Source organism: Rhinatrema bivittatum, chromosome 8 (assembly GCF_901001135.1).
Source record: "Rhinatrema bivittatum chromosome 8, aRhiBiv1.1, whole genome shotgun sequence".
NCBI lineage: Eukaryota > Metazoa > Chordata > Amphibia > Gymnophiona > Rhinatrematidae > Rhinatrema > Rhinatrema bivittatum.
Genome location: NC_042622.1, coordinates 269,067,348 through 269,091,859, shown reverse-complemented (window position 1 = coordinate 269,091,859; position 24,512 = coordinate 269,067,348). Strand labels below are relative to the sequence as shown.

Sequence of the window (24,512 nt, the reverse complement as noted above, 5' to 3'; positions counted from 1 at the left end):
TAGCAAGTCACCGACACTCCCAGCCTGCAGCGCCTCAGGCTCAGCCTAGCAAGTCACCGGCACTCCCAGCCTGCAGCGCCTCAGGCTCAGCCTAGCAAGTCACCGGCACTCCCAGCCTGCAGCGCCTCACACTCAGCCTAGCAAGTCACTGGCGCTCCCAGCCTGCAGCGCCTCAGGCTCAGCCTAGCAAGTCACCGGCGCTCCCAGCCTGCAGCGTCTCAGGCTCAGCCTAGCAAGTCACCGGCGCTCCCAGCCTGCAGCGCCTCAGGCTCAGCCTAGCAAGTCACCGACGCTCCCAGCCTGCAGCGCCTCAGGCTCAGCCTAGCAAGTCACTGACGCTCCCAGCCTGCAGCGCCTCAGGCTCAGCCTAGCAAGTCACCGGCACTCCCAGCCTGCAGCGCCTCAGGCTCAGCCTAGCAAGTCACCGGCACTCCCAGCCTGCAGCGCCTCACACTCAGCCTAGCAAGTCACCGGCGCTCCCAGCCTGCAGCGTCTCAGGCTCAGCCTAGCAAGTCACTGACACTCCCAGCCTGCAGCGCCTCAGGCTCAGCCTAGCAAGTCACCGGCACTCCCAGCCTGCAGCGCCTCAGGCTCAGCCTAGCAAGTCACCGGCACTCCCAGCCTGCAGCGCCTCACACTCAGCCTAGCAAGTCACTGGCGCTCCCAGCCTGCAGCGTCTCAGGCTCAGCCTAGCAAGTCACTGGCGCTCCCAGCCTGCAGCGTCTCAGGCTCAGCCTAGCAAGTCACCGGCACTCCCAGCCTGCAGCGCCTCAGGCTCAGCCTAGCAAGTCACTGGCGCTCCCAGCCTGCAGCGTCTCAGGCTCAGCCTAGCAAGTCACTGACACTCCCAGCCTGCAGCGCCTCAGGCTCAGCCTAGCAAGTCACCGGCACTCCCAGCCTGCAGCGCCTCACACTCAGCCTAGCAAGTCACTGGCGCTCCCAGCCTGCTGCGTCTCAGGCTCAGCCTAGCAAGTCACCGGCACTCCCAGCCTGCAGCGCCTCAGGCTCAGCCTAGCAAGTCACTGGCGCTCCCAGCCTGCAGCGTCTCAGGCTCAGCCTAGCAAGTCACTGACACTCCCAGCCTGCAGCGCCTCAGGCTCAGTCTAGCAAGTCACTGACGCTCCCAGCCTGCAGCGCCTCAGGCTCAGCCTAGCAAGTCACTGACGCTCCCAGCCTGCAGCGCCTCAGGCTCAGCCTAGCAAGTCACTGACACTCCCAGCCTGCAGCACCTCAGGCTCAGCCTAGCAAGTCACTGACGCTCCCAGCCTGCAGCGCCTCAGGCTCAGCCTAGCAAGTCACTGACGCTCCCAGCCTGCAGCGCCTCAGGCTCAGCCTAGCAAGTCACTGATGCTTCCAGCCTGCAGCGCCTCAGGCTCAGCCTAGCAAGTCACTGACGCTCCCAGCCTGCAGCGCCTCAGGCTCAGCCTAGCAAGTCACTGACGCTCCCAGCCTGCAGCGCCTCAGGCTCAGCCTAGCAAGTCACTGGCACTCCCAGCCTGCAGCACCTCAGGCTCAGCCTAGCAAGTCACCGACACTCCCAGCCTGCAGCGCCTCAGGCTCAGCCTAGCAAGTCACCGACGCTCCCAGCCTGCAGCGCCTCAGGCTCAGTCTAGCAAGTCACTGACGCTCCCAGCCTGCAGCGCCTCAGGCTCAGCCTAGCAAGTCACTGACGCTCCCAGCCTGCAGCGCCTCAGGCTCAGTCTAGCAAGTCACCGGCACTCCCAGCCTGCAGCGCCTCAGGCTCAGCCTAGCAAGTCACTGACGCTCCCAGCCTGCAGCGCCTCAGGCTCAGTCTAGCAAGTCACTGACGCTCCCAGCCAGCAGCGCCTCAGGCTCAGCCTAGCAAGTCACTGACGCTCCCAGCCTGCAGCGCCTCAGGCTCAGCCTAGCAAGTCACTGACGCTCCCAGCCTGCAGCGCCTCAGGCTCAGCCTAGCAAGTCACTGACGCTCCCAGCCTGCAGCGCCTCAGGCTCAGCCTAGCAAGTCACTGACGCTCCCAGCCTGCAGCGCCTCAGGCTCAGCCTAGCAAGTCACTGACGCTCCCAGCCTGCAGCGCCTCAGGCTCAGCCTAGCAAGTCACTGACGCTCCCAGCCTGCAGCGCCTCAGGCTCAGCCTAGCAAGTCACCGGCACTCCCAGCCTGCAGCGCCTCAGGCTCAGCCTAGCAAGTCACCGGCACTCCCAGCCTGCAGCACCTCACACTCAGCCTAGCAAGTGTGAGGTGAGCCTCAGGCTCAGCCTAGCAAGTCACTGACGCTCCCAGCCTGCAGCACCTGAGGCTCAGCCTAGCAAGTCACCGACGCTCCCAGCCTGCAGCGCCTCAGGCTCAGCCTAGCAAGTCACGGACGCTCCCAGCCTGCAGCGCCTCAGGCTCAGCCTAGCAAGTCACCGGCGCTCCCAGCCTGCAGCGCCTCAGGCTCAGCCTAGCAAGTCACCGACGCTCCCAGCCGGCAGCGCCTCAGGCTCAGCCTAGCAAGTCACCGGCACTCCCAGCCTGCAGCGCCTCAGGCTCAGCCTAGCAAGTCACCGACACTCCCAGCCTGCAGCGCCTCAGGCTCAGCCTAGCAAGTCACCGACACTCCCAGCCTGCAGCGCCTCAGGCTCAGCCTAGCAAGTCACTGACGCTCCCAGCCTGCAGCGCCTCAGGCTCAGCCTAGCAAGTCAGTGACGCTCCCAGCCTGCAGCGCCTCAGGCTCAGCCTAGCAAGTCACCGGCACTCCCAGCCTGCAGCGCCTCACACTCAGCCTAGCAAGTCACCGACACTCCCAGCCTGCAGCGCCTCAGGCTCAGCCTAGCAAGTCACCGACGCTCCCAGCCTGCAGCGCCTCAGGCTCAGCCTAGCAAGTCACCGACGCTCCCAGCCTGCAGCGCCTCAGGCTCAGCCTAGCAAGTCACCGACGCTCCCAGCCTGCAGCGCCTCAGGCTCAGCCTAGCAAGTCACCGGCACTCCCAGCCTGCAGCGCCTCAGGCTCAGCCTAGCAAGTCACCGACACTCCCAGCCTGCAGCGCCTCAGGCTCAGCCTAGCAAGTCACCGGCACTCCCAGCCTGCAGCGCCTCAGGCTCAGCCTAGCAAGTCACCGACGCTCCCAGCCTGCAGCGCCTCAGGCTCAGCCTAGCAAGTCACCGGCACTCCCAGCCTGCAGCGCCTCAGGCTCAGCCTAGCAAGTCACCGACACTCCCAGCCTGCAGCGCCTCAGGCTCAGCCTAGCAAGTCACCGGCACTCCCAGCCTGCAGCGCCTCAGGCTCAGCCTAGCAAGTCACTGACGCTCCCAGCCTGCAGCGCCTCAGGCTCAGTCTAGCAAGTCACCGACACTCCCAGCCTGCAGCGCCTCAGGCTCAGCCTAGCAAGTCACCGACGCTCCCAGCCTGCAGCGCCTCAGGCTCAGCCTAGCAAGTCACCGACACTCCCAGCCTGCAGCGCCTCAGGCTCAGCCTAGCAAGTCACCGGCACTCCCAGCCTGCAGCACCTCACACTCAGCCTAGCAAGTGTGAGGTGAGCCTCAGGCTCAGCCTAGCAAGTCACTGACGCTCCCAGCCTGCAGCACCTGAGGCTCAGCCTAGCAAGTCACTGACGCTCCCAGCCTGCAGCGCCTCAGGCTCAGCCTAGCAAGTCACTGACGCTCCCAGCCTGCAGCGCCTCAGGCTCAGCCTAGCAAGTCACCGGCGCTCCCAGCCTGCAGCGCCTCAGGCTCAGCCTAGCAAGTCACCGGCGCTCCCAGCCTGCAGCGCCTCAGGCTCAGCCTAGCAAGTCACTGACGCTCCCAGCCTGCAGCGCCTCAGGCTCAGTCTAGCAAGTCACCGGCACTCCCAGCCTGCAGCGCCTCAGGCTCAGCCTAGCAAGTCACTGACGCTCCCAGCCTGCAGCGCCTCAGGCTCAGCCTAGCAAGTCACTGACGCTCCCAGCCTGCAGCGCCTCAGGCTCAGTCTAGCAAGTCACTGACGCTCCCAGCCTGCAGCGCCTCAGGCTCAGCCTAGCAAGTCACTGACGCTCCCAGCCTGCAGCGCCTCAGGCTCAGCCTAGCAAGTCACTGACGCTCCCAGCCTGCAGCGCCTCAGGCTCAGCCTAGCAAGTCACTGACGCTCCCAGCCTGCAGCGCCTCAGGCTCAGCCTAGCAAGTCACTGACGCTCCCAGCCTGCAGCGCCTCAGGCTCAGCCTAGCAAGTCACTGACGCTCCCAGCCTGCAGCGCCTCAGGCTCAGCCTAGCAAGTCACTGACGCTCCCAGCCTGCAGCGCCTCAGGCTCAGCCTAGCAAGTCACCGGCACTCCCAGCCTGCAGCGCCTCAGGCTCAGTCTAGCAAGTCACTGACGCTCCCAGCCTGCAGCGCCTCAGGCTCAGTCTAGCAAGTCACTGACGCTCCCAGCCTGCAGCGCCTCAGGCTCAGCCTAGCAAGTCACGGACGCTCCCAGCCTGCAGCGCCTCAGGCTCAGTCTAGCAAGTCACCGGCACTCCCAGCCTGCAGCGCCTCACACTCAGCCTAGCAAGTCACCGACACTCCCAGCCTGCAGCGCCTCAGGCTCAGCCTAGCAAGTCACCGGCACTCCCAGCCTGCAGCGCCTCACACTCAGTCTAGCAAGTCACCAGCACTCCCAGCCTGCAGCGCCTTAGGTTCAGCCTAGCAAGTCACCGGCACTCCCAGCCTGCAGCGCCTCAGGCTCAGCCTAGCAAGTGACCGACACTCCCAGCCTGCAGCGCCTTAGGTTCAGCCTAGCAAGTCACCGACACTCCCAGCCTGCAGCGCCTTAGGTTCAGCCTAGCAAGTCACCGACACTCCCAGCCTGCAGCGCCTCAGGCTCAGCCTAGCAAGTCACTGACGCTCCCAGCCTGCAGCGCCTCAGGCTCAGCCTAGCAAGTCACCGACGCTCCCAGCCTGCAGCGCCTCAGGCTCAGCCTAGCAAGTCACCGGCGCTCCCAGCCTGTAGCGCCTCAGGCTCAGCCTAGCAAGTCACCGGCGCTCCCAGCCTGCAGCGCCTCAGGCTCAGCCTAGCAAGTCACTGACGCTCCCAGCCTGCAGCGCCTCAGGCTCAGTCTAGCAAGTCACCGGCACTCCCAGCCTGCAGCGCCTCAGGCTCAGCCTAGCAAGTCACCGGCACTCCCAGCCTGCAGCGCCTCAGGCTCAGCCTAGCAAGTCACCGGCACTCCCAGCCTGCAGCGCCTCAGGCTCAGCCTAGCAAGTCACTGACGCTCCTAGGCTGCAGCGCCTCAGGCTCAGCCTAGCAAGTCACCGGCACTCCCAGCCTGCAGCGCCTCAGGCTCAGCCTAGCAAGTCACTGACGCTCCTAGGCTGCAGCGCCTCAGGCTCAGCCTAGCAAGTCACCGACGCTCCCAGCCTGCAGCGCCTCAGGCTCAGCCTAGCAAGTCACTGGCACTCCCAGCCTGCAGCGCCTCAGGCTCAGCCTAGCAAGTCACCGACACTCCCAGCCTGCAGCGCCTCAGGCTCAGCCTAGCAAGTCACTGACGCTCCCAGCCTGCAGCGCCTCAGGCTCAGCCTAGCAAGTCACCGACACTCCCAGCCTGCAGCGCCTCAGGCTCAGCCTAGCAAGTCACTGACGCTCCCAGCCTGCAGCGCCTCAGGCTCAGCCTAGCAAGTCACCGACACTCCCAGCCTGCAGCGCCTTAGGTTCAGCCTAGCAAGTGACCGGCACTCCCAGCCTGCAGCGCCTTAGGTTCAGCCTAGCAAGTGACCGGCACTCCCAGCCTGCAGCGCCTCAGGCTCAGCCTAGCAAGTCACCGACACTCCCAGCCTGCAGCGCCTTAGGTTCAGCCTAGCAAGTCACCGACACTCCCAGCCTGCAGCGCCTTAGGTTCAGCCTAGCAAGTCACCGACACTCCCAGCCTGCAGCGCCTCAGGCTCAGCCTAGCAAGTCACCGACACTCCCAGCCTGCAGCGCCTTAGGTTCAGCCTAGCAAGTCACCGACACTCCCAGCCTGCAGCGCTTTAGGTTCAGTCATGTGACCAATGTTCACAGCCTGCAGTAGTTCAGCCCAGCAAACTCAGACTCAGCTCAGCAAGTCACTGACATTGTCTGGCATAGATTAAGCTAAAAGATATTGTGCCTTCCAAAGAGCAGGGTGAAGGCAAGAAGAAGACCCCTTGTACCCTACGGCATAAATTCCAGAATAAGGGAGATACCTAAAAGAAGATGAATACAAAGGAAAAAGGAGCCAAGAAGCATTAAAACGAAAGCTGGGAAGAACAGCATTTGGGGAGAAGGTGCAGATGAGAAAGAGAGAGAGAGAGAGAAAGAAAAGCCGTTACAGAATGAACGCTTAAATAATCATGCTGTTCACTTGGCTCTCATAGAAAGTACTGGAGATTTTACAAACTAGCACACAATCAAGTTTTGACTTTTTTTTTCCCTGTATGTATCGGAGGTGAAACACGCTATGCAACGTGCCACCCAGAGTCCTGGAGGAACATAAGAAACAAAGAGGGAGCACTACTGCACGCAAAGCAATCAAATAAAGCAGGCAAATGTGCAGAAAATTATTCCATGTCCACACAGCATTTTAAATGAAAGAATTATAATTTTGAGATGGAAACTCCACAGTGTTTATAACAGGATATGATTGAGGATGGGTCCCCCGACACGGACCCGTGTTTCGCCGCGAGGCTGCGTCGGGAGGGACAGAACAATATTTTATTTTTTTCTGAACCGGTTTCACAGACTGGTTTCATTCCCCTGGGGGGAATGAAACCGGTTTCACCTGAACCAGTTTCACCTGCGACTTTGCTGGTGAAACTGGACATAGGATGGAGAAGACTAGCTAAAGGTCCAATGGCAGAGAGCAGTAACTGGCCAGGCCAGTGACGCAGTCTGTGAAACCAGTTCAGAAAAAAAATAAAATATTGTTCTGTCCCTCCCGACGCAGCTTCGCGGCGAAACACGGGTCCGTGTCGGGGGACCCGTCCTGAATCATACCCTGTTATAAACACTGTGGAGTTGCCATCTCAGGAACATAAGAACCACCATATTGGGTCAACCCAAAGGTTCATCATGTCCAGCATCTTGTCTCCTACAGTGGTCAATCTAGATCACAAGTACCAAGAATAGATCCAACCATTCTTACTCACAACCAGAGATAAGTAGTGGCTTTCCCAGGTCTACATGACTAATAATGCTTTATAGACTTATTACGTGAATGCACAACCAAGCTGTGGAAATTGTTGCAGAGGATGTGCTCAAGGCATCTAGCACAGCTGGATTTTAAAAAGTCCATAAAGAAAAAAAAATGTAGTTTTTCTTCTCTTGAGTCCTACCAGACCATCCAGAACACATGGGTTAAGCCCCCCTGCTAGCAGATAGAGGCAGAGAACAACTGATTTGCTAATGTCACCCCATAGGGTGCAGTGAAGCCTGCAGCACTTCAGTGTATCTATATCAAAACAAAATAATTTCCAACTTTATCCCTCCTATGAGCAGAGTAGTAAAAAAAATGGACCCTCAATCAAGTGAGGTTCTTAAACTATTCGATTCGAGTGCAGGAGGTCGTTCCCGGACCCCCGCTGGACTTTTGGCAAGTCTTGTGGGGGTCAGGAGGCCCCCCCCAAGCTGGCCAAAAGTCCCTGGGGGTCCGGGAGCGATCTCCTATGCTCGTGACGTCGGGGGACAGGAACCAAAATGGCGCCGGCGCTACCTTTGCCCTGTCATATGACAGGGCAAAGGTAGCGCCGGCGCCATTTCTATCAACGCACCCGTGGCCCGAGAGTGGAACATCACACCGGGACCCCCCCACTGGACCCCAGGTAATTTAAGACATTTTGGGGGGGTTCGGGAGGGTGGGGGATTTATTTTAAAGGGTCGGAGTGGGTTTTAGGGTTATTTTAGTGTGCTGGTTTTCCCGCCCTCCCCCTTCCCCTCCCCCTTCCCCCGATTTACGATTTTTGACGATAAATCGGGGGAATTCCTATTATATATCGCCTTTAACGATTTTTGACGATTTAAAATATATCGGACGATATTTTAAATAGTCAAAAAACGATTCACATCCCTATAAACTATTACTGCTGAAACAACTTGAAAAGAAACACAGAATACTCAGAAACAGTACACTGTCCAGTAGGACGTTGGCTGGATTGGTCTGCTAGGATTCAAGGAAAGAAAATTAGCAGGTAAGAAACCAAAACTGTTCCTTCATTATCATCCCTCTAGACCAGTCCAGAAAGCATGGGATATACCCAAGCAACCCATAGTCAGGGAAGGATCCCAACAAACGAGCCCTCAGGATGCTTGTCCTAAAGGAGGCCACCTCACTAGCCTGCACAGCTAACTGGTAATGCTTGGAGAAAGCATGCAAGGAAGCTCACATGGCCACTTTGCAGATCTCCTCTGGAGACAATGAATGCTGCTCTGTCCACAAAATTGCCTGATCCCTTGTGGAGCAAGCTTGAAGACACTCAGGATTCATTAATCCTTTGAAAATATAGACCGACTAATCCTTAATCCATTTGACTATGGTGGCCTTTGAAGCTGATTCTCTTCTCCTCTGACCATCGAAGAGAGCAAATAATCAGACCTCCTAAAGGAACTGGTAACTTTCAAGTATTTGAGCAAAGTTCTTCTAACATCCAATAAATGAAGGTCCTTAAACTCCCCGTTGAATCACACCTTTCGAACAACTTAAGTTTCACTGACTGGTTTAAATGAAATGGTGAGACCACCTTAGGTAAAAAAGAGGGGACTCTATGAATGGAGTTTCAGAAATGCAACTCTACATGACAAGGCCTCTAACTCAAAGATGTGTCGTGCCGAACAAACAACCACGAAGAAAACTGATTTTAACATTGTCCTTATTTGATGCTCATTATTGGATTCAAATACAGCCCTGCACAAGGCTCAAAGTGCCAAACTGAGATCCCCTGGAGGAACATCCTTTCAAAGTAGAAGGTGAAGATGTTTCAGCCCCTTAGAAAACTAGGAACATCCGGTACAACCCTTGGATTTTCCTCCTGTAACAGGCAATGGTAGCTCCTTCTGGGAATTTAAAGCTAGATTCTTTTGAAGACCATTCTGTGAAAAAGATAGAACCAAGGGACCTGAAGCCTTAAAAGGGGGAACCTCTGCTTCCTTATACTAAACACTTTCCAGACATTTATTTATAAACGCTTGATATTCTGCCTTTCCTAAAGTTGCTGTCAAGGCGGAGTACAATAAAGTAAATGAACAGAGGCAAGAGAGCAGCTTACAGTCTGACAAGGCCACGGTTGAGAAAGAACATCCATTCTCATGGATGCTGCAAATTTTTTTCTGAAGAATCTTGCTGCTTTGGAATTTCTGTGTGTGTGGCCATGAGGTCCCATTCAATTTGCCCCACTTGCACATTAACAGGCAAAAGACAAGCTGGCCAGATACCACTCGCCTGGGTCCAAGATGTGAAAACTCAAACAATCCATCTGGCTGTCTCTACTCTGATAAAAGTGCAAGGCTGAGAGCCTATTGCTGCAGGGCAGGTGGGGAATTGAGCTTTTAAGTTGTTAATTTTGCCTATTAAGAATATTCATTGCAGCTATTTATTGAGAAGTGGTAGTTCCTGTGGATTATGGAAGATGGGTCCTTAACTAGGTGTTTTACTACATCGAAGAGTAGTTTAGAGTTGAACATAGCTCCGTAGATTTGTTTGGCATAATAGTCTTTTTTAGCTTTAATGGTCATAGATCGGTATTTTGTTAGGTGAGTTTTATATTTTTCTAGAAATTCATCTGATTGTTGTTTATGCCATTGTTTCTCAGATTTTCTAAGGAGCTGTTTGGCGCTTTTTAGTTCTTCATTGTACCAAGGTTTTGTTTGTTTGGCAGATATCTTTTCTATGTTGAAAGTTTTAGTCTGGACGGAACTGAGATTATCAGCAATGTCATTTACAATTTGGTCCCAGGATTCATATGTTGAGGTGGCATTGGATTGCTATAGATGAAATTAGGCTTGCTGTCAGCAGTTTTCAGTGGAGGGATGAAGAGGGTTATCTCCGCATTTATTAGTTGGTGGTCAGACCATGAGATTATTGTGTGTGAAGTATTGACTTGACAGTTCTTGGGATTGGCAAAAATTAGGTCTAAGCTGTAGCCTGCTTTGTGGGTGGCTTTAGTTACAAATTGGGACGAGCCTAGTGCTTTCATGGTTTCCAGAAATGTTTCACAGGCTGCTGTTCTGGGGGTTTTATCTACATGAAAATTAAAGAATCTAACTATTAGGGTGGAGTCTGGGGATGGAAATACTTTGGTAAATAGTTCAATCAACAGAGAGCAGTCTTTTTGTAGCGATCCAGGAGGACAGTTGACCTAATCTATGTTTGAGTTGTGGGATTTCATAATGGCCACTTCACATAGGGGAATAATTTCTATTTTGTAGGGTATGAGTTTCATATCTTTTTTGCTGATTATTAGTAAACTACCACCTTTACGTTTTGGTCTGGGGAGATGAAATATATCATACTTAGGATGAAAAGTTTGGTTTATGATCACATTTGAATTAATGACTGGAAGGGGGACAGTAAGCAAATCCACAGTTCTAGTGCTAAACTTTCAAAAGGGAAACTTTGATAAAATGAGAAAAATAGTTAGAAAAAAACTGAAAGAAGAAGCTATAAAGGTAAAAAGTGTGCAAGAGGCATGGACGTTGTTAAAAATACCATCCTAGAAGCACAGTGCAGATGTATTCCACACATTAAGAAAGGTGGAAAGAAGGCAAAATGATTACTGGCATGGTTAAAAGGGGAGGTGAAAGAGGCTATTTTAGCCAAAAGATCTTCATTCAAAAATTGGAAGAAGGATCCAACAGAAGAAAATAGGATAAAGCATAAGCACTGGCAAATTAAATGTAAGACATTGATAAGACAGGCTAAGAGAGAATTTGAAAAGAAGTTGGCTATAGAGGAAAAAACTCACAATAAAAACTTTTAAAAATATATCTGAAGCAGAAAGCCTGAGAGAGAGTCACTTGGACCGTTAGATTATCAAGGGGTTAAAGGCGCACTTAGAGAAGATAAGGCCATTGCAGAAAGATTAAATGATTTCTTTGCTTTGGTGTTTACTGAGGAGGATGCTGGGGAGATACCTGTTCCGGAAAAGGTTTTCATGGGTAATGATTCAGATGGACTGAACCAAATCACGGTGAACCTAGAAGATGTGGTAGACCTGATTGACAAACTGAAGAATAGTAAATCACCTGGACCGGATGGTATACACCCCAGAGTTCTGAAGGAACTAAAAAATGAAATTTCAGACCTATTAGTAAAAATGTGTAACCTATCATTAAAATCATCCATTGTACCTGAAGACCGGAGGGTGGCTAATGTAACCCCAATATTTAAAAAGGGCTCCAGGGGCGATCCGGGAAACTACAGACCAGTTAGCCTGACTTCAGTGCCAGGAAAAATAGTGGAAAGTGTTCTAAACATCAAAATCACAGAACATATAGAAAGACATGGTTTAATGGAACAAAGTCAGCATGGCTTTACCCAAGGCAAGTCTTGCCGCACAAATCTGCTTCATTTTTTTGAAGGAGTTAATAAACATGTGGATAAGGGTGAACTGGCAGATGTAGTATATTTGGATTTTCAGAAGGCATTTGACAAAGTTCCTCATGAGAGGCTTCTAGGAAAAGTAAAAAGTCATGGGATAGGTGGCGATGTCCTTTCGTGGATTACAAACTGGATAAAAGACAGGAAACAGAGAGTAGGATTAAATGGACAATTTTCTCAGTGGAGAGGGGTGGGTAGTGGACTGCTGTGAGGTAATCAAATTTGGAGATAATACAAAATTATTCAGAGTAGTTGATTCACAAGAAGATTGTGATAAATTGCAGGACGACCTTGTGAGACTGGAAAATTGGGAATCCAAACAGCAGATGAAATTTAATGTGGATAAGTGCAAAGTGATGCATACAGGGAAAAATACCCCATGCTGTAGTTTATTTCATTTATTTATTTATTTAAAAACTTTTCTGCACCGTCGTTTAGTAGTATACCATCACAACAGTTTCCAGATAGGCACATAAATAAGTTTGGTTAGGATTATAAATTAGCTAGTAGGTGCCAATAAATTTTCGGTTACATGATTCAAATAATATATGCTATCTGGATTGTGGATTGGAAATTCCATTTATATGACTAATAGGATAGCCATATATGAGAATACTCTACTCTCTTTAATCTTTAGGTGTGAGAAAAAATAATAAAGGAGGGATAACTGCTGTTTGTTGACTTTTAACTGTGTGTCAGAGTTCTTTTTCTTGTCTGTTAGTATTCCTTACTCCCCACTCTCATTGTGAAAAGCTTTTTTGAAGAGCCATGTTTTTAAACTTTTTTTGAAGAATTTTAAATCTCTCATTAGTCTTATTTCGAGTGGTAGTGTGTTCCATAATATTGGACCGGCTAGGCATAGTGCTCGCTCTCTCACTTGTGTCAGTTTTGCTGTCTTTACAGAGGGAATGGTTAGTAGAGCTTTATTGGCTGATCTGAGATTTCTCTGGGGGACATGTAGTCGTAGTGCAGTGTTTAGCCAATCAGTATCTTCCTCATAGATTAGTTTGTGGATTGTGCATAGTGTTTTAAATTGCACTCTTTGTTCAATTGGCAGCCAGTGTAATTCGGTGAGTGTTTGAGTGATGTGATCCCTTCTGCTTTTTCCAGTTAGAATTCTGGCTGCAGAGTTCTGTAAGATTTGTAGTGGTCTTAGTGTTGTATATGGTAATCCTAGGAAAAGTAATAGTCTGTGCTAGCGAATATAAGTGCTTGAAGAACAGTTCGAAAGTGTGCTTGGGTTAATAAGGGTTTTAGCCTTCTAAGGACTATTAATTTGGCGTAGCCTTCTCTAACTTTCAGTGATATGTGTTGCTTAAGGTTGAGTTCATTGTCAATTAATACACCTAGGTTTTGTGCATTTTCAGTTAGTTTCACTATCTGATCTTTTTTAAGTTTGATAGGATTTTGTATTAATTCAGTGATTTTTCTTTCAAGGTGTATGAATTTTGTCTTTTCAATATTAATTACCAGTTCCATTTGGCTTAGTAGTTGTTTAATTATATCTAGGTACAACATTGCTAAGTTTAGTGTTTTTTCAATTGCTTCCTCTACTGGTAGAATTAGCTGAATGTCGTCAGCATATATGTAATGTATGATACCTAGGCCTGCCAATGTTAGGTTCCATATTAGGATCTACCACCCAAGAAAGAGATCTAGGCGTTATAGTGGATAATAGGGATGTGAATCATTTTTCTAATGAATTGAAATATCGTACAATATTTCTAAATTCGTTATATATCGGATAAAAAAAGAAACTATCACTTTTCCCCCCAAATTTTCATATAAATCGTTTTTTGGGTTAGTGCACGCTAATTTTTGTTATTTTTTGTTTTTTGTTACTTTTTGCTATTTTTTGTTAGTGTGCGCTAACTCCCATTAGCGCACACTAACCCGAGAACCAATTTTTCACAGAAAAAAAAAACGTGGATCTGTGGGAAAACAAGATTTTCCCGCGGCCAGACGAACCTGAAAGCGGGAACGATTGGGCACCCGATTCACATCCCTAGTGGATAATACATTGAAATCATCAGCTCAATGTGTTGTGGCAGTCAAAAAAGCAAACAGAATGTTGGGAATTATTAGAAAGGGAATGGTGAATAAAACGGAAAATGTCATAATGCCTCTGTATCGCTCCATGGTGAGACCGCACCTTGAATACTGTGTACAATTCTGGTCGCCGCATCTCAAAAAAGATATAATTGTGATGGAGAATGTACAGAGAAGGGCTACCAAAATGATAAAGTGGATGGAACAGCTCCCCTATGAGGAAAGACTAAAGTGGTTAGGGCTGTTCAGTTTGGAGAAGAGATGGCTGAGGGGGGATATGATAGAGATGTTTAAAATCATGAGAGGTCTAGAATGGGTAGATGTGAATCGGTTATTTACTCTTTCGGATAGTAGAAAGACTAGGGGGTCACTCCATGAAGTTAGCATGTAGCACATTTAAAACTAATCGGAGAAAGTTCTTTTTCACTCAACGCACAATTAAACTCTGGAATTTGTTGCCAGAGAATGAGGTTAGTGCAGTTAGTATAGCTGTGTTTAAAAAAGGATTGGATAAGTTCTTGGAGGAGAAGTCCATTACCTGCTATTAATCAAGTTGACTTAGAAAATAGCCTCTGCTATTACTAGCAACAGTAGCATGGGATAGACTTAGTGTTTGGGTACCTGCCAGGTTCTTGTAGCCTGGATTGGCCACTGTTGGAAACAGGATGCTGGGCTTGATGGACCCTTGGTCTGACCCAGTATGGCATGTTCTTGTGTTATTATGAGGACGTTATCTTTGCCAGTGAGCCAGGTTTCGGCTATGCAGACTAATGATGGTTTTAAATCTTCTAGCAGGTCGTTTATCAGTGCAATATAAATGGAGAGTTACTACTTGTTGAGGGACATACTAGGTTAGTAATCTCTGGTCATTTTAACATTTATTTAAAAAATGTATATTCCGCACATATCTAAAATTCAAAGCATATTCCAAATAACATACATAATAAACAATAAAATATGTGTGGCACTCCTCCCGGGTCTGGCCATTAGATGCCGCTATCCCTGCCTTAGAACATACATAGTAGGAGCCATCCATCCTTTCAGGCCCTCCCACCAGGAGGCTTTGGACTGGGGAACTGGTGTTATTTAGCCCAGCCATCTTAAGTGAGAGAGAGCAGCTGCAGAGACAACAAGTATTTTTTCCACGCTCTGGTAGGGCCTCCCGGCCTTGCCCAAAGGAGTTTTCTTTCAGAAGAGACACCTCACCGGGCACTCCCTGCCAGAGGGTCCTTCTTATAATTTACAGTGAGAGAGACTTTTAAAGCTTGATTCCTCTTTGGGGTAAAGGGGCTCTCTTCAACCTACTCTACTCCCTAGGTAGGCAAGCATCAGTGATGGATCCTGCTGCAAGAGACAGTGAGGGCAGAGGAGCTCTCCAGATTAAGACGTAAAGGATTTTTTTGAACCGCAGAGTAATGGGGAGGTTTTTTGGAAAACCCCCCCCCCCTTCCCCACTGGAATTTCAGCGCAGGATTAATAGCCTGGCCCCAGATTTTTCCACAAAAGAAATCACCAGAATTAACAAGCTAAGGAAAAGGACAAATGAACCAAAGGAAGACAGGATAAGAGAAGGAGATCCCATCCAGATTTCCACATAAGGAATCAGGACAGGGTGGGTGTCCACGGGAAAGAAGATCTCTAAAGATTAGGGATGTGCATTTGTTTAAAACGAAACTGCAAAATGTGACAAATATGGTTAATTTGTTTCATTCGCTGGGGCCCTGAAACGAATCGGGCCCCCCCCCCCCCCCCAAATGAAACAAATCTTATTTGTTTCATTTTGTTTTAAACTAATGATTTGACCCTAGTTCTAGGGCATAGGCCAAGGCCCAAAGCAGGAGCCACAGTGTATGCCTGAGTGTGATTCCGGCACCTTTACCTAGGCCTGAAACCGGGACCTCACCTAGGGCATAGGTCAAGCCCCAAAGCAGGGGCTGCAGCTCTGGGCCCGAGCACGATGCCAGGGTCTCAGCAGAGGCAAGGGCCGATGCCGGGGGATTGGTCGAGACCCCCCAAAAAATTAAACAAAAAACCCAAAACTTACATTATCTTTCAGATATCTGACGAAGCCGGGTCCCGGTGCTGGGAGCTAGGCCCAAACCCAGGCCTGATGCTGAGACACGACTCAAAGGCCGGGACCCAGACCCAGGCCCCACATGTGACCCGATCTGAAGGCTGGATCCTGATGCCGGGGGCCTTGGCCTGGACCCGGGCACAATGCTGCGACCCAACCCAGAAGCCGGGTCCTGACCTTGGGACCTGACGCCTTGGTCTAGGTCCTGACCGAGGCCTGACATGGGATTTTGGCCAAGAGGCCTGGTCCCGACGCCTGAGCCTTGGCCCAGGGTCAGGCAGGTCCAGGCCTCAGAGCCTCTTCTTGGTCCTCTTCATTCTTCGGCACGTGCAAGCCAAATGACGTGGATCACTGGGGTCACGCCGAAGTTAATTAACTCCCACACATTCACCCCAGCAGTCGGCACCATTTTGATGAGGGCAATGTACACATTTCCCTACATCAAAATGGCGCTGTATGCTAGGGTGAATGCACCAGAATTAACTCTGGCACAAGAGGGGGCAAGATGGCGGCGTGAGCTTGGTCCGAGAAATGTCTCTCTTCTGAAATTTTGTTACCTTAATGATGCCTGCAAAAAGGAAGGGGAAAGTGCTCACTTACCCCGCGAGGCCACTCTCCCCTCCGGACAGCGACTAATAACGTCGTTCGGACCAGTATCTGCTTCAACAACAGGGGGCGTTTGCCCCGCTGTGGATTCTGTCGAGGGAGCGGTGAATTCACTTGGGGAGATCACACTCAGCCCTCCGAATCTTCAGCCACCGACGGCCCCGGGAGCAGTAACCCTTCTGTCGCCTGAGGCGCCGGGCGATGACATCGCAAGGCAAGCCTCGGAAGGTGGGGGCCAGAGAGGAGGATTACCCAAACAGACTCTTTCCTCCCTGAATGCAAGGGAGCAAGCCAGCGCCGGTGCTGGGGATTTCCCGTTATCATCGACAACGAGTGGAGCTCCCGAATCACCTGGAGGAGCGTTGACTGGGAGAGGGACTGCCGCGGAGGAGTTGGACTCTCCCCTTCTTGGAGTGGTGGGGTGAGTCCTTCCAGATACCTGCAAAGCCCTCGGTGGTAACGCTTGACGCGTTGTGGGACCTGGTAGCCAGGTTCGGCAGCTCACTTAGAGAACAAGGGACTAAGATGGGGTAAATTAATACTAAAGTCGATCTTCTGGAAGAGAAAATGAACAACCAGATTACAGAGGTTAAAGCTCGATTGGAGAAGGTGGAATCCCTTTCTACAAAGACGTACGAATGTAATGCCAAGTTAATTAAGGACTCCGGTAATATCTCCAGATGTTTGGAATATATAGAAAATTATAATAGACATTTGAACTCGCGTGTATTAAATTTTCCAAAGGTCCTGGGGGAAGATCCTTATATAACTTTTAAAAGATATCTTAAAGAGATATTGAAATATGAGGAAGAGGGAATTCCTTCTGTCAATAAAATAGTTTTCCTGCCTGTATCAGTTAAGGAGAGTAAAGCTCAAGAAAGGCCCGAGGCATTAGAAAATTTAACAACATTTTTGGGAAATGCAGATATGGAAGTATATGAATTTGCTACTCTCTTGGTCACTTTTCTTATTGAACAAGATGTTAGTGAAGTTATGCGGAGATATTTCAAAAATATCTCCGCTCTCTTCCATTCTCAAGAAATCCGGATTTTACGCGTGTGACTCAGGAGAGGAGACGACAACTTCTTATTCTTAAGCCTCAGATAATATCCCTTGGTTACTGCTTTTGATAACCTTGCAAATGTTTGATACGTTCTCAGAATGATTCGTTTGTTTTCTTTATACCAGAACAGTTAAAGTCATTTGTTAATGCCAGGAACATGGACTACCCAGACTCTAATTAACATCTAAGGTTCTGAAGAGAAAGAAAGAAAGAAAGGAGGCAGTAAGATAGCTACTTTTTTAAGATTTCTTTTTAGCTACTTTTTTAAGATTTCTTTTTAGCTACTTTTTTAAGATTTCTATTTTCATGATCTCCCTATATTTCTTCCCCCTTCTTAAGTCGAATTCCTATGTTGGGAGTAAAAGTAAGGAGGTGTATGATTATTTTGTTGGATGATGTTTTCCTGGAATTGAATATGTTTACTTTTATTCCTTTTTTCTGTAAGTAAGTGACGTCTTACTTGTTAATTTGTTGAAAATGATAAAAATAAATAAAAAAAAAATAAAAAAAAGAATTAACTCTGGCACGACCCCAGCAAACAGCGTCATTTGGGCTTGCAAGTGACGAAGAAAGACGAGGACCAAGATGAGGCTCAGAGGCCTGGGCCAAGGCCTAGGCATTGTGACCCCCCACCTCCTGGCCAAGGCCTCAATGTCATGCCTGAGTCCGGGCCTAGGCCCCGGCGTCAGGACCTGGCCTCCGGGTCGGGTCATGGCCTTGGGCCTGGATTGGGACCCGGTCTCCGGGCCAGGATATGGTGTCGGGCCTGGATCCGGGGTCTGGATCCGGTCCCCGGCCTAGGCACTGGCGTCGGGACCCAGCCTCCAGATCAGGTCACGGAATCGGACTTGGGTCCGGGCCGAGGCTCTGGCACTGGGCCGGGTTATGGTGATGGGACCCAGCCTCCGTGCCAGGTCCCAGCCTCGGCCTAGGCCCCAGCGTTGGGTCTGGGCCGAGGCTCTGGCACTGGGCCGGGTTATGGTGATGGGACCCAGCCTCCGTGCCAGGTCCCAGCCTCGGCCTAGGCCCCAGCGTTGGGTCTGGGCCGAGGCTCTGGCACTGGGCCGGGTTATGGTGATGGGACCCAGCCTCCGTGCCAGGTCCCAGCCTCGGCCTAGGCCCCAGCGTTGGGTCTGGGCCGAGGCTCTGGCACTGGGCCGGGTTATGGTGATGGGACCCAGCCTCCGTGCCAGGTCCCAGCCTCGGCCTAGGCCCCAGCGTTGGGTCTGGGCCGAGGCTCTGGCACTGGGCCGGGTTATGGTGATGGGACCCAGCCTCCGTGCCAGGTCCCAGCCTCGGCCTAGGCCCCAGCGTTGGGTCTGGGACTGAGGCCTGGCCTAGGCTGAGGCTCAGGCATTGGGACCCAGCTTCTGGATCAGGCCGAAGCTTTGGCCTTGAGTGGGCTGAGGTTGCAATGACCTCTACTGCGCCCTCAGCCTACGCAAACGCAAAGCTTCGGCCTGGGCCTAGGTCGAAGCCAGCAGATCACCACTGGACCTGGTAAGAGGGGGCTGGGAGGGGATCCCGGTCCTGGAATTTTTTCGGGAGGGCAGGCAGGTGGCCCTGGGTGGTCTCATTTTCGTTTTTTGGTCTTTTTTTTTTTTTTTAAATTGTTTGATTTTTTTTCTCTGATGAATGAAAATGAATCAAACAATCCACGAAGCAAAATTCATAAACCCTCCTGAAATTGAAAACAAACTTTTTTCTCCTGCATATCCCTACTAAAGGTAGGATTTTTCCAGTTAAAAGGGAACTCTCTCATTAGGATTCCATGGGACAGCTGCTGGGAGAGCATGCACATTTAAAATCACCACGGGCTCTTCCCAGAGGTCTGTAATAAGGACACCTACCTACACAGAAAATATCCTGTAACTACAGTCATATGTACACTCATCAATTTGGACAAATGGATTTTATTTTAATTTTTAGAAACTGTAAACTTTATTTTAATACCCAGACCTGGTCCTGTCTGAGTTCTTACAGCCTCTCACCTCATGAGAAGCACTTAAAATACAGCACACCCCCTGGCAACCTCTTTTCATCTTCTGGGCATAAAGTGTCCCCCCACCAGGGATTAAGACTCCGCGTGGGAGTGAATGGTTAGCTGGAGCCAGTGGCGTAGCCAGAATTGATTTTTTGGGTGGGCACAAGGTTAACATGGGTGGGCTGTAGGCATGCAGGTCTACTAGTTGTTTTTTTACTGATAAATAATGCCAAATTATGCAGCATAGCATTCACATCTATGCCTAAGTATGAGGTTTACTTAATGATACAAACATAATTCACGGTGATTTGTGGTACTTTAGCCTTCTTATTATTACGATTTTATACACGGCTCCTACCTGTCCATAAATTTTGAGAGAGCGGTTGTGTTGCTTATATTTAAATTGCTAACATCTCAAAATATAGATATATATTTTTACCTTTGTTGTCTGATCTTTGTATTTTTCTAATCAGTTGGTCCTGGTCTCTTTTTCCCATTTTTTCCCTTATAGCTCATTTCCTAATTCCTTTTCAGTGTCTTTATTCTATTACTGTCTTCTTCCCTTCCACACACACACACACATACACGCTTTCTCTCACAGACTCCCTCTCACACACTCAAGCTCTCACATGCTCTCCCCCCCCCCCCCCCCCACAAGCTCACATTCAAGTTCTCACTTTCTCACCCCTCCCCAGGCTTATATTCTTATGCACACACAGACGCACATCCAGGCACCCATTCTCACCCACACACATAAACCCAGACTCCCATTCTCACCCACAAACCCATGCTCCCAGTCTCACCCACACATATTCAAGCTCCCATTCTCATCCACACATATACACATTTAAGGTCCTATTCTCACCCACACATACACACATTCAAGCACCCATTCTTATTCCACATATTCAAGCTTCCATTCTCACCCACCCACACAAACCCAGGCTCTCATTCTCACCCATATATACACACATTCAAGCTCCCATTCTCACCCACCCACAAACCCAGGCTCCCATTCTCAACCACACATACACACATTCGAGCTCCCATTCACCCACATATTCAAGCTTCCATTCTCACCCACATACACACCCAGGCTCCAGTTTTCACCCACACACACTCCCATTCTCATCCACACATACACATTCAAGCACGTGCACAGCTTCCGCTTTCTCCCCCAAAGCAGGAAGATCAGCTGCCTCTCCTGCTGCCACCGGACTCCTGCTATCTTCGGGCGTCGGGCGGTATGGCCCGCCGAACTTCCTGTCGGGGGGGGGGGGAGCGGAAGCGCAGCGCACAACATCCGATTCCTCCCTCCCCCCCCCAAGCAGGAAGATCGGCGGGCAGTACGGCCCGACGCCCGAAGATAGCAGGAGGCCGGTGGCAGCAGGAGAGGCAGCTGATCTTCCTGCTTTGGGGGAGAAAGCGGAAGCTGTGCGCGGCGCTTCCGCTCCCCCAAACAGGAAGTTCGGCGGGCCGTTTGGTCCGAAGATAGCAGGAGAACGGGTGACAGCAGGAGAGGCAGCTGATCTTCCTGCATTGGGGGGAGGAAGCGGAAGCTGCGCGCGGCGCTTCCGCTCCCCCCCCCCGAACAGGAAGACCGGTTGGCCATACGGCCGCAGCAGCGCTTCCCCGTGTGCCGTGATGGCGCGCGAGGCGTGGGTTCTCTTGTTCGCTGTCGCGGGGATGGGATCCCACGACAGCCTTGCAGTTCCGGTGCCAGTTGGGTGGGCCTGGGTCTAAGTTGGGTGGGCACCTGCCCACCCAGGCCCACCCGTTGCTACGCCACTGGCTGGAGCAGCCTCAGAAGATATAAATACGATTGTGTGCCCTTCAGACTTAAAACACCCCGTGAGAAGTATGCCTGAACAGAAAACCAACATGGAGAAAGGAAACCCCCCAGAATCTTTGGGTTTTCTTAGCCTGCCTGGGCTGAATAAACTCTAAGTGACTTTCTGAGCATGACTTGCAGAATTTCCCTTGATTTCTAAAAAGGCAAGCAAGCTGGCACCAGAAAGGTGATGCCTATTCATAGGGTCACAAAGAAGAAACCAAGGGTGGAAGCTTCAGGCACTGTTCTCAGGAGTTTTTATCAACACAGCTACAGATGTGTTAATTATCTTGACCAGTAAGATCTTAACAGAACAAAGGACTATCTCGAAAGCCATGGTAAATGGGCCACACCTCCTGGGAAAATTAATCAGGGGTAGCTAGAGATGATCTTATCATGCAGTTGACATGACAACATATGTAAATGATCCTTTGGGCAGTCACGCAAATCTCTAGAACCTTCTATCCTTTTTCGGTATTGAATGTTATCTATAAAAGAAGGGTCACTTCTTGTATACAGGGAGATGCTGGTCAGTTTGTCAGAGAAAGGGCATCCATTACCCAGCATCTCCCAAGAACACTTATACCAATTAATAAAAAGAAATTATACTTTCTACTGAGTCTGAGTGTTCATGTATCCCTGGCCATAACCGTAGAGTGCGCTTAACACCCGCTAAGGGTTATATACGTAAGACAGCAACAAAACATATCAATCATACATAAAAAGAAGCAATAAAACAATGAAATAAGTAAACAAAGACAATAAAACAAAAAAAAACAAAAAAAAATAAAAAATCACAACAAAAAAAGTCCTTCAAAACTCATCCTGCAACTGAAAACATAAGAAATAATCTCAAAGATGGCAGTAGATACACAGATAATAATGGAATTACTGGGATTACTTTTAGGGAAAGAATCTAAGGAAGGATACAGCTGTGAATTGCTTCTCCTCCCTTGTCCTGAAATACCTATACCTTAAAATAAAATTCAGATGGTGGACAAAAAGTCACTTACCCATGCAGTCATTGTTGTGTGTAAGCTCAAAGCCTGGGAAGCACAGGCAATTATAGGAGCCCACGGTGTTCTTGCAGGTTCCGTTGCCACATGGCTGGCGATCACACTCATCGATGTCTGGAAAAGACAGGGAACCGGAGGAAGGTGAGTTCTTGGAGTTCGTGACTAAGTCAACAGGGGACATGGCTCCCAAATGCCATCACTCAGTGCTTTGTAGCACCTACATCCAGGGTGATGTACAGGCACTCACAGAGCTTTAAATATTACAATATACCAAGGGCAGAACCAGAACACTCTTGAGATGGAAGCTGGGGGATTTCTCATTGTATCACAAGGTTCAAACAATGCCTCTCCGGTCAAGGGTTCCAAGTATGAAGGATCTTGCAACGCAGCTACAGAAAAAGGATGTAACCAGGAGCCAGCTCCTGTCTTTATGGACTTCTATCCAGGGGAAGTTACATAAAGCTGCCCAGTCTGCCAAGAGATGGGCAGATAGACATCGTCAGCCAGCGCCTATCTTCCTGCCTAGAGATCGCATCTGGCTTAGTACTAAGAATCTACAGCTACGTGTGAGGGAAGCTTGCACTGCTGCTGCCCGTGCTATACCAGTTGTGTTTATGTGTTGCCAAAAGTCCAGCGGGGGTCCGGGAGCGACCTCCTGCACGCGGGCCGTATTGCCAATATTCAAAATGGCGCCGGCGCTACCTTTGCCCTCACTATGTCATACGGGCCGACGTGTGTGTGGGGGAATGACCTTTAGGTATCACTGCAGGAGAGCGGGGCTCGATCTTCTCCAATTTAAAAGTAGAAATTTGAAGGTAAATTTCCCTCATCTAAAGCGTACTACGATCCCGATAGGAGACACAATCTACATCTGCTAGGAGACGGAGAGATACTGAAGGGCTGAGGTCACTGCAGGGGCTTATCTAGGGTGACATCAGCTTTGAAACCTGACTCTGTCTCCATCTGCTAGCAGGGGAGCACATAACCCATTGGTCCTGAGTCCATCTGGCTACACACTAGGAAATGAAAGCATTATGGGAAGGGGCCATATGGGGCCAAGGGGGAAGGATTATGGAGAATGGGAGGCTGTAAAGGGAGAAGACTAGGGAGGACAGAAGGTAGTACGGTAAGAACAGAGGACATGTGAAGGGGATGGGGGAACTAGATTAAGAATGATGGGACGCTGTAAGAGAAGAGGCCTTATGGGGGGAGCTGGGATGGGGAGGCTGTAAGGTCAGGGGCTGCGTGTGGTGGGACTGCCGGTGGATTAAGGAGGATGGGAAGCTGTACTCACCCATGCACATGGTTTGGTCCCGGCCGGCCTTGAACCCGTTGTGACAGACGCAGATGTAACTTCCCTCAGTGTCCACACACTCTCCGTGGCTGCACACATTGGGGATCTCCTGGCACTCATTGCGACCTAATGCAGCATGCACAGGGCATCACAGAAATGCCAAAGAAAATGAAAAACATCAAGTCAGAGTCACTGAGATTTGGCAGTGCAGTTACATGGCGGTCATTCCAGCCATCACTGTGGCAACCCATGAGATGGCCAATTAAATTAGAATGGCTAGCAATAACAATATCGAGGTCAATATTCAAAGGGATTTGTCCAGCTAAGTTCAGACTTAGCTGGACAAACCCCGAATTTTAAATTTCCCTCCACACGGAACAACTACATGTTGGGATCCTGTTAGAGGATTCTTTTACTTAACTCTAGTAGGGGAACTATTGGTATAGGGAAAGTCTTAGAAGTAACATTGTAGGTTTTCATCACCCCCATGTGGAAGCTAGAAATGGTATGTCCTGTGGCACTCAGAGCCAGTGCACCATTTTACCTTGTGGATTCCCCATTGAGTTTGAAGAGGCAGTATATGTCCTGTGCTCTAATGTTTCTATTAATTAACTTAAGCTCAATGGACATCATTCTCTTTAGATGAGAGTTTCTTTCCACCCTCTCAATACACCATAAAAACTTCAAATGATTTGTTTAATTTTGGAGTTTCAAGTACTTTGGGACTCAGTTAAGCTGAGTTATTTTCTACTCTACTATCAACTGGGAAAAGTTCACTTCATATGCAAGATGGACCTGAGATCACCAAGATCCAAGGAGAGGATGAATTCCAGCCATCCTAAGAGGAGAAAGAAGGAGATAGTGGAGAAAGAAGTTGGAGTGGAACCTAATCAGGCCCATGAACATCTTACAAAAGATAAGGAGAAGAGGAGCTAGCGAAATTTGCATGATGCTGAACAGGATTAAGGAGAAGGACATGTGCCTTTTAGGTACAGTGAGGAAACTAAGGAATTTCAAGAAATATAAACCACGAGAAGGAGGTAGGAGATAAAAATGACTGTGTAATATAAATTTCA

At 49.8% G+C, this 24,512-nt stretch overlaps 1 protein-coding gene across 1 annotated transcript in view; it reads right to left on the bottom strand.

The window, feature by feature from the left end:
* Positions 1–24,512, bottom strand: part of LOC115097632 (fibrillin-2-like) — a 421,199-nt gene that overhangs the window by 83,016 nt on the left and 313,671 nt on the right. Inside the window, 2 exon segments of the mRNA XM_029613571.1 lie at positions 22,140–22,256; positions 23,437–23,562. Coding sequence (XP_029469431.1) covers positions 22,140–22,256; positions 23,437–23,562 — 243 coding nt within the window.